At 41.3% G+C, this 10356-nt stretch overlaps 1 protein-coding gene across 4 annotated transcripts in view; it reads left to right on the plus strand.

Moving 5' to 3' along the window:
* LOC129051351 (ribosomal protein S6 kinase beta-1-like) overlaps positions 1–9812 on the plus strand; it is a 35830-nt gene extending 26018 nt beyond the window's left edge. For 2 of the 4 annotated variants that reach the window (XM_063718616.1, XM_063718621.1), the window contains one exon: positions 9649–9806. In XM_063718616.1, coding sequence (XP_063574686.1) covers positions 9649–9759 — 111 coding nt within the window. In that variant the 3' untranslated portion in view covers positions 9760–9806. Of the gene's footprint in view, positions 1–9648 lie in introns of all 4 variants that reach the window. The other 2 variants (XM_063718606.1, XM_063718617.1) reach the window with 2 other exon arrangements.
* The last annotated feature ends 544 nt before the right edge of the window (positions 9813–10356 follow it).

A 10356-nucleotide genomic window follows, 5' to 3' on the forward strand; every position in this document is an offset into this window, starting at 1 on the left:
CTTTTGTCCATTTTTAAATTGGGTTATATCCTTTTTATTATCAAGTTGTAAGAGTTCTTTATGTGTTCTAGATCCAAGTCCATTGTCAGATACAGTAGTCCCCCTTATGCTTTCTGCAGTTTCAGTTACCTGCAGGCAGCTGCAATCCCAAATATTACAGTATTTTGAGAGAGAGAGAAAACTATTCATGTCACTTATATTAAAGTATATTGTAGCCGGGCACGGTGGCTCACACCTGTAATCCCAGCACTTTGGGAGGCCAAGGTGAGTGGATCACAAGGTCAGGAGTTTGAGACCAGACTGGCCAATATGGTGAAACCCTGTCTCTACTAAAAATACAAACATTAGCCAGGGGTGGCAGGCGCCTGTAGTCCCAGCTACTTGGGAGGCTGAGGCAGGAGAATTGCTTCAACCTGGGAGGTGGAGGTTGCAGTGAGCCAAGATGGTGCCATGGCACTCCAGCCTGGGCAACAGAGCAAGATTCCATCTCAAAAAAAAAGTATATTCTAATCGTTCTCTTGTATTATTAGTTGTTGTTATTCTATTACAGTACCTAATTTATAAATTAAACTTTATCATAAGTATGTATGTATGTATAGGAAAAAAAAAGTATCTATAGAGTTTGGTACTACCTGCAGTTTCAGGTATACACTGGAGGTCTTGGAACATATTTTGTTACATATATGTATCTATATATTTATAAACATATTTATATATAGCTATATATTTATGTATTGATATAACTATAAATATAAGTTTATATATCTATATTTATCTATATCTATATATAGATAAATATATATATAGATGTATAGATTTTTTTTTTGAGATAAGGTCTCGGTCTATCACCCAGGCTGGGGTACATTAATGTGATCTTGGCTCACTGCAGCCTCAACCTCCTGGGCTCACGTTATTCTCCCACCTCAACCTCCCAAGTAGCTGGGACCACAGGCACATATCACCACATCTGGGTAATTTTATTTATTTATCGTAGAGATAGGGTATCCCTATGTTGCCCAGGTTAGTCTTGAGCTCCTGGGACAGTGACCCTCCCACCTCAGCTTTCCAAAGTTCTGGGATTACAGGCATGAGCCACTGTGTCTGGCTACATATTTTCCACAAATAAAGTGGGCCTACTTTGTATATAATTTGCAAGTATTTTCTCCCATTCTGTGGGTTGTCTTTCACTTTTTTTTTCTTGAGTCCTCCAAAATTCATGTTATAACCTAAGACCTAATGTGATGATGTTAAGAAGTGAGGCCTTCAAGGTGGTGATTAGGTCATGAGTGCTCTGCCCTTGTGAATAAAATTAATGCCCTTATAAAAAGGCTTCACATAGCATTTCTTCTTCTTTTTTCTGCCTCAGCCTCCTGAGTAGCTGGGATTACAGATGTGTGCCACCATGCATGGCTAACTTTTGTATTTTTAGTAGAGACAGGGTTTCACCATGTTGGCCAGGCTGGTCTTGAACTCCTAACCTCAGGTGATCAGCCCGCCTCGGTCTCACAAAGTGAGGCGATTGCAGGCATGAGCCACCATGCCCGGCACATGCATCAATTTTTATGATTCCTTGCTTGAACTGATTAACCAGTCAACTACTGGTTCCAATCAGGTTGGATGAGGTGGCTTATACTCTACTTATTTGCCACCCCCGCTTCTTCCTTTTTTTTGAGACAGGGCCTTTGATGCGCTGGCTGGAGTGCCGTGGTGTGATCTTGGCTTACTGCAGCCTCAACTTCCTGGGCTCAAGCAGTCTTCCCACCTCAGCCTCTAAGTAGCTGGAACTACAGATGTGTGCCCTTATGCCTGGCTAATTTTTGTATTTTTGTAGAGATGGGGTCTCCCGATGTTGCCCAGGGTGGTCTTCAACTCCTGGGCTCAAGAGGTCTGCCCAACTTGGCCTCCCAAAGCACTGGGATTACAGACATGAGCCACTCTGCCTGGCAACTTGTAACAATTCTTTGTATGTTCTTGATACAAGTCAATTGTCAGACATAGTAGTAGTATAATTAAACATAATTATATAAAACTATTTTATATAAGTGCAGCATTATATAAAATAGCAAAAATTTGGAAATAACCAAATGTCCAACAATAGGTAGTTAGCTAAATAAATTGTGAAACATCCATGTAATGAAAGCTATACAACTATAAAAAATGATCTAGATCTATTTATACTGACATCAACAGATGTCTAACTTAAATTACATGAAAATAGGAAGTGACAAAGAAGAGAGTATGGTATAATCTCATTTGCATTAAAGTAATCAAAAAAACCAACTTATAAAATAGATACAGGCTGGGCAGGATGGCTCACGCCTGTAATCCCAGCACTTTGGGAGGTCAGGGCAGGAGGATCACTTAAGCCTAGGAGTTCAAGATCAGGCTGGGCACCATACCCAGACCCCATATCTACAAAAAGTTTAAAAATTAGCCAAGTGAGCTATGATCACGCCACTGCACTGCAGCCTGGGGATAGAGCAAGACTGTCTCTAAATAAAATAAGACAAAATAAAATAAAATAGGCTGGGCATGGCAGCTCATGCTGTAAAAGTGCTGTAATCCCAGCACTTCGGGAGGCTGAGGCAGGTGGATCACCTGAGGTCAGGAGTTCAAGACCAGCCTGGCCAACATGGTGAAACCTCGTCTGTACTAAAAATACAAAAATTAGCTAGGCATGGTGGTGCACGTCTGTAATCCCAGCTACTTGGGAGGCTGAGGCAGAAGAATTGCTTGAACCTGGGAGGTGGAGGTCACAGTGAGCTGAGACCGCACCATTGCACTCCAGCCTGGGTGACAGAGTGAAACTCTGTCTTAAAAAATTAAAATAAAATAAAGTAAAATAAAATAAAATAGATATAGCTACATATGTGTGAAAAGGACCATAACATTAAATTATGAGTGTTTTCTGTTGCTGTTTCTGTCCTCCCTTTGGGGACCTTTCTAAGGGGGAAGCAGCCTTCATTTACTTGACAAGTTGTTCAACCATGGGGTCACTTAGGCTGGAAACTGAAAATGCCTATAGACTGCTTTACTTAGGAATAGGAAAACATAAAAGGAAAAGAAACAAGAGGAAGTAGGTTTGAGACAAGGTAGCTATGAGTTTGGAGGAAGAAAGAGAGAAAGGGCAGTTTTGTGAGATGGAGGGAAAATGGCTAACGTGGACATTTTGGAAGTTTTATTGTGACATGCAATGTAATTTTCAGTTATTCATTTTCTCAAAGCTGTAATGAAGTTCTCCATTGCTCTCTAAGGCTTTTGGAGTTGTTAATTGTGTTTTATAAAAGCTATATCTGCAGATAGAGGCTGACCTCATATACGAATAGAAAAAAATCTGAAGAAATAAAAATCATAGATAATGATAATCTCTGGAGAGAAAATTTTCTGGAGAACTTTTCCTTTTCTCTATTGTGTCTTTCCATAAGGTTAGGAAGTTTTGTTATGAGTATACATTCCTTTAGTTACTAGCAAGTGAAATGTAACACTGTGGGGCTTGTTCCCTTGTTTCAGGACTAGGGATTAAAGTAGTGAAATAAAAATGACTTTTAATTCCAGCTGATGCGTTTTGATCACAGCTTCCTCATTGATAATATTAAAACAAGCAGCTGCTTTTATTTTGGAAGGCAGTAACTCTACTTAAGTTTCATTAAAGATATTTGCTCAAGCACTGTAGCACTTGGGATTGTCTGCTCTGTAGGGTGGATATATGTGTGTGTGTCCACATATTGCTTAATACTTTTTATCAACTTTAGTTCATAAGCCTTCCACAAACATTTTCAATGACTGCCTGCTTGTATATAATTTTATATGTTGCAAATTGACCTTAGAAATTGTAACAAATAATTCCATCAGTTCACTCTGCTATTTACACAGTACAGCCTAGTTTATTTAATTTGTGGGAACCAAGATTCAGAAAGCAGTAGGAAAGAGCTATCAGTTTTTCTTGTCTGAAAGGGCACTTCTTCCTGGATTTTAATGTTTTAAAGGAGAAAGTAATAACAAAGTTGCCAGATCCTGTTCTTTCTCTGCATTGAGGTCCTGTAACATGGTGGTTATTGGCATTGACTCTTGGTTCACGGCAAGTTCTTGGCTGCATGAGTTCACAACGTAGTTCTGTGACCTCAAGCAAGCCAGTTCACCTATTTGTGCCTCAGTTTTCTCATATATAGAATGAGGAGATAGGCCAGGCACCATGGCTCACGCCTGTATTCCCAGCACTTTGGGAGGCCGAGGCAGGTGGATCACCTGAGTTCAGGAGTTCAGAGATCTGCCTGGTAACAAGCATGACCCCATTCTCCACAAAAATGGTAAAAAAAAAAAAAAAAGAAAAAAAAGAAACAAAGAAAGCAGGAAATGTAGAAGGTAAAAAAAAGGCATTCCAGTGCAAAAGAGGCTTGATAGGACAGGATATGTCTGGGGAATCTACAAGTAGTTCACTATGGTTAGAAGTGGGTAGAGATTAGGCTAGAGAAGTAGGTAGAGGCCAGGAAACGGAAGGTCTGGACAAAGGAAGGTCTGGGTGAAATGAACAAATATTTGGCTTTACGACAGACACGTCTAGTAGCAGTAGGGAGTATTAGGAGAGAAATAAGGCTAGTTAGGAGGCTAGTATAATAAACCAACTAAGAAGATCTATAAGAAAATGAAGGTAGAAAAAAATGAAAGGCTAAGAATACATAATTTGCATTTGCTGACAAACTAGATATGAGAGGAAATGATGATACCTTTATTTCTGCATAAGTAATAGGTTAGATAATGGTGCCATTCAGTATCGTCAAATGAAAGTGAAAAAGTTTTGGGAAAATGATGCCCTGTTTTAGACATGCCAGGTATAAGTTCCAGGAAGTTACCCCGATGGTACATCTCCATAAGTAATATGGAAAGCAAACACACAGGTTATTGGTTGCAACATTATCTGTGAAAGTGAAACACTGGAAACAGCCTAAATGCTCGGACATAGGATATTGGCCCCAAACCTAAGGAATCTAAACAAAGCTATAAAAATAAGGAAAATCTCCATAAAAGCAAGATACAGAAGAGTATTTAAAAGTACAACAGCATGGATACTATGCTATCTTTTGTACAAGAAAGGGGAAATGAGAATATATATATAATATGTATCTGCTTATACCTGCAAAAATGAAGACAACTAAGATAAACTAAAAGCTAACGATAATGGAAGGGAAGGACAAGAAATAAGACTTTTCAGTATACCTTCTGAGTAAAACCTCAACGGTTTCATCATCCATTTTTTTCTTTCCTAAATCAAATATTACTGCAATTATAAAATGTAGATTTTTTCTTTTGAACCATATTAATGTTTAATATATTTCAAAAGTAAAATAAAATCAACAAGGATGAGGGGTGAGAAGTACAACTGAATACAATAGGAATACATAAATTTAATTGACTATTACACCAATAACTTTACCACAGAAAGAGAAAGAGAAAAAAGATATAAGAGAAAAAGATTTTTTTTTTAGACGGAGTCTCACTCTGTCACCCAGGCTGCAGTGCAGTGGCGTGGTCTCGGCTCACTGCAACCTCTGCCTCCCAGGTTCTACTGATTCTCCTGCCTCAGCCTCCCAAGTAGGTGGGACTACAGGTGCCCGCCACCATGCCCAGCTAATTTTTGTATTTTTAGTAGAGATGGGGTTTCACCATGTTGGCCAGGCTGGTTTCGAACTCCTGACCTCATGATCTGCCCGCCTTGGCCTCCCAAAGTGCTGGGATTACAGGCGTGAGCCACTGCGCCCAGTAAGAAAAAGATACTTAAGTAATTTTAGACTGCACACCCTTAGTGGCCTATAGGTAAGCACACAAAAACTTGCAAAGAAATATTAAATCAAACTTAGTAGGTTTGTAGCTGGAAATACTATTGGTATTCTAATTTTCATTATGCATATATTGTACAACCGAACAAATGACTGCATTTATTTATGTTGTTACCAGAGTTCTCACTGTAGAAAAAAAGGATATCCAAATGTGAACTGAAAGAAGAATGTGGCCGAGCGCAGTGGCTCACGCTTGTAATCCCAGCACTTTGGGAGGCTGAGGCGGGTGGATCACAAGGTCAGGAGTTCAAGACCAGCCTGGCCAAGATGATGAAATCCCGTGTCTACTAAAAATACAAAAATTTTCTGGGCATGGTGGCAGGCATCTGTAATCCCAGATACTCAGGAGGCGGAGGCAGAGACTTGCTTGAACCCCGGAGGTGGAGGCTGCAGTGACCTGAGATCACACCACTGCACTCCAGCCTGGGGGACAGATAGAGACTCCATCTCAAAAATAAAAAATAAAAATAAAGAAGAAGAACGCTATGGAATTCGACTAAAATTAGGGCTAACAATATGAAGCACTTTGGGAAGCCAAGGCAGGTGGATCACCATGTTGGCCAGGAGTTTGAGACCAGCCTGCCCAACATGGTGAAACCTCATCTTTACTAAAAATACAAGAATTAGCCAGGTATGGTGGTGAGCACCTGTACTCCCAGTTACTCCAGAGGCTGAGGCACGAGAATCACTGGAACCCGGGAAGCAGAGGTTGCAGTGAGCTGAGACAGCCTGGGGTCCAAGGCTGTGGTGAGCCATGATCGTGCCACTGCACTCAAGCCTGGGCAACAGAGGAAGACCCTGTCTCAAAAAATAAAGAAAGAAAAAAAAATAAAAGGGCCAGGTGCAGTGGCTCACACCTGTAATCCCAGCATTTTAGGAGGCTGAGGCGGGCAGATCATGAGGTCAGGAGTTCAAGACCAGCCTGGCCAACACAGTGAAACCCCATCTCTACTAAAAATATAAAAATCAGCCGAGTGTGGTGGCAGGTACCTGTAATCCCAGCTACTCAGGAGGTTGAGGCAGGAGAATTGCTTGAACCTGGGAGGTGGAGGTTGCAGTGAGCCAAGACCACATCATTGCACTCCAGCCTGGGCAACAGAGTGAACCTCCATCTCAAAAGAAAAAAAATGTAAAAAGGGAGTATAGGGCCAGGCGCGGTGGCTTACGCCTGTAATCCCAGCACTTTGGGAGGCCGAGGTGGCTGGATCATGGGGTCAAGAGATCAAGACCATCCTGGCCAACATGGTGTGACCCCATCTCTACTAAAAATACAAAAAATTAGCTGGACACAGTGGCGAATCCCTGTAGTCCCAGCTACTCTGGAGGCTGAGACAGGAGGATCGCCTGAACCTGGAAGGCGGAAGTTGCAGTGAGCTGAGATCATACCACTGCACTCCAGCCTGGTGACAAAGTGAGACTTCCTCTCAAAAAAAAAAAAAGGAGTATAAAAAAATCTTTACAGAAGAATGACAATATAGAAAAAATACAGAAAAAATAGAAAAGTCTCCATTTTCTAATCACTATAGTAATATTTGATTTGGGAAAGGGGCAATCCAGATGCAACCATTAAGTAAAGATTATTATGGGACAGAATATTCACACTGTTTCTATCATTCCATAGATCACTTGTTAATTACAAAAGGAAAAAGAGGCCGGGAATGGAGGCTCACATCTGTAATCCCAACACTTTGGGAGGCCAAGGAGGTTGGATCACTTTAGGTCAGGAGTTTGAGATCAGCCTGGCCGACATGGCAAAACCCCATCTCTACTACAATTACAAAAATTAGGCAGGCATGGTAGCAGGCACCTGTAATCCCAGCTATTTGGGGGGCTGAGGCAGGAGAATCGCTTGAACCCAGGAGGTGGAGGTTGCAGTCAGCCAAGATTGTGCCACTGCATTCCAGCCTGGGTGACAGAGTGAGACTCATTCTCAAAAAAAAAAAAAAAAAAAAAATGCCCTTATTCTTAGCAGACATATAGAAGAAATTAGGGGTAAAGTGCTATGCAATCTGCAGTTAACTCTCAAATTGTAGAGGGAGAAAATTTATTAAAGTTAAAAAACATGAATATTCATAGATATACATATATGTGGGGGCAGGTAGAAAGGGAGGGACACACAGACAAAGAAAATATGGCAAAATGATAACAACTGGTGATCACTGAACTATTCTTGCAACTGCGAAAAGTTTAAAAAATTTCAAAGGTATATTATTTTTGAACTGCTCAGGAGGTTTATATTTTTGAGTTTTTAAAATATGCAATGAATTGTGAGGAAGTCTGAGAAACCACAGACTTAAGAGATAAGACGAAAAATAAGGAAACTAGAATCACAGTAATAAGAGGAACAGAGTTTCAAAATGCTGTGGTCAGTCAGTAGCTTCAATGCAGAAGAAAGTTAAATTAAGGACCAACTCAGTAAAGACAACTGGATTCAGCAACTGGGAAGTCAGTGATGACCTAGGGTACAGGAGCTTCATTGAAATAGTAGAGTTGGGCCACACGTGGCCCACACCGATAATCCAGTAGTTTGGGAGGCCGAGGTAGGTGGATCTCTTGAGGCCAGGAATTCAAGACCAGCCTGTCCAACATGGTGAAAGCCCATCTCTACTAAAAATACAAAAATTAACCCGATACAGTGGCGCACCCCTGTAATCCCAGCTACTCAGGGGGCTGAGGCATGAGAACTGCTTGAACCTGGAAGGCAGAGGCTGCAGTGAGCTGAGATAGGGCCACTGCACTCCAGCCTGGGTGACAGGGGAAGACTCTGTCTAAAAAACAAAAAATAGGCTGGGCGTGGTGGCTCATGCCTGTAATCCCAGCACTTTGGGAGGCCGAGGCAGGTGGATCACGAGGTCAGGAGATCGAGACCATCCTGGCTAACATGGTGAAACCCCGTCTCTACTAAAAATACAAAAAAATTAGCTGGGCGTGGTGGCAGGCGCCTGTGGTCCCGGCTCCTCGGGAGGCTGAAACAGGAGAATGGCGTGAACCCGGGAGGTGGAGGTTGCAGTGAGCTGAGATTATGCCACTGCACTCCAGCCTGGGTGACAAAGTGAGACTCCCTCTCAAAAAAAAAAAAAAAAAAAAAGTAAACTGGGTATGTGCCTTAAGAGGTGGCGTACATTTTCAGCATTATACATGAATATAAATGAGTGGCAATAGTTACTTTAGTCCACAGATTTTTGGTATCTTAACTAGTTCTTGATCTCTTCCCCTAAAGGGATTGCCTGTTGAATGTTGTTAGGAATATAAGTACTGAAGGCAAACTGCCTGGGTTTGAATTTTGTGCTGTCCCTTGCACCCTGCCTGGCTTGAAATCCTAGCTCTGCTTATTAAGTTCTTTCAAGGGGATGATCTTTCAGCTAATGTCTTAGCTTCTGTTTTCCCAAGTAAATGGACACAATAGTTGCTACCTTGTGAAATATTCATGTAATTGACCAGTGTTTACCGAGAAGCATCGGTGTTTAATTTCAGTCATTGGTGATTCTTCCGCTGGACTGTGAGGGAGTGTTGGGGTGGGGGGTGGTGTGTGTGTGTGTGTAGCACTTAATTGCGTGCGGAAAGGAAAAGATACATTTGCTAACGGAGAGGCAGTAATTGCGTGCGGAAAGGAAAAGATACTTTTGCTAACGGAGAGGCAGCTTTTCTCTGCTTTTGTGTCAAAAGGGAGGAAGGGAGTTTGGAGAGGGAAACGAATTCTCTGTAACACTAAGCTCTCTTCCACAAAAACAGAGGTACATAGAATGTGTAATAATTTACAGAATTTCTAGACTTCAACGATCTGATTTTTTTAAATTTATTTTTATTTTTTCAGGTTGAGACTGAGCTAAAGTTAATCTGTGGCAATGTTCTGGATGTACTGGACAAACACCTCATTCCAGCAGCTACCACTGGCAAGTCCAAGGTTTTCTATTATGAAATGTAGGTTCTATACTAAAAATTAACAAGTGTACTTCAATAAATTTAAACATTCTCAGGAATAATTGGCTTTGTTTCTTTTTTTCTTAGACATTTCATATTATTTTCCTTATTAAATATAATCAAAAATCGCACAGAAATTAACTGAGGGGCCTCTAAATATCAACAAAATTATCACTTGATACACTGGAATTAAATAAGCAAATGATTCTAAGAAATGGTACAAGTGTATTAATCATAAAAGTTCTACATGAAACATTCAGCCATTCTAGACCATTTCTGTCTGTGCAGACTCATCTTTTCCTGTTCTTTGCAAAGCCCAGCTAGAGCAAGCAAGTTCCTCCCAATGGGTTTTTCCCATCTCTGGTTGCTTGGCTGGCTGGGCTTCCTCTACAAACCCCCTTCCTTTCCCCTAAGCAGGGCCCGGTGTCCCCATCCTGCGGAGTTGAGCTCATGAGGGCATCTGACCAGGACTAGGTATTCCTGGTGCTATTGTCATTGTCCTGTTTCATGTGGGAACATGGCTGCTGGCTCTACAGAGATTTGGCAGGTAGCAAGGAGGTTTCTTTTCAAATCTTCCTTTGGAAGTCAGACTTGGTGAGGA

The sequence above is a fragment of the Pongo abelii genome, chromosome 19 (assembly GCF_028885655.2).
Source record: "Pongo abelii isolate AG06213 chromosome 19, NHGRI_mPonAbe1-v2.0_pri, whole genome shotgun sequence".
NCBI classification, from domain to species: Eukaryota; Metazoa; Chordata; class Mammalia; order Primates; family Hominidae; genus Pongo; species Pongo abelii.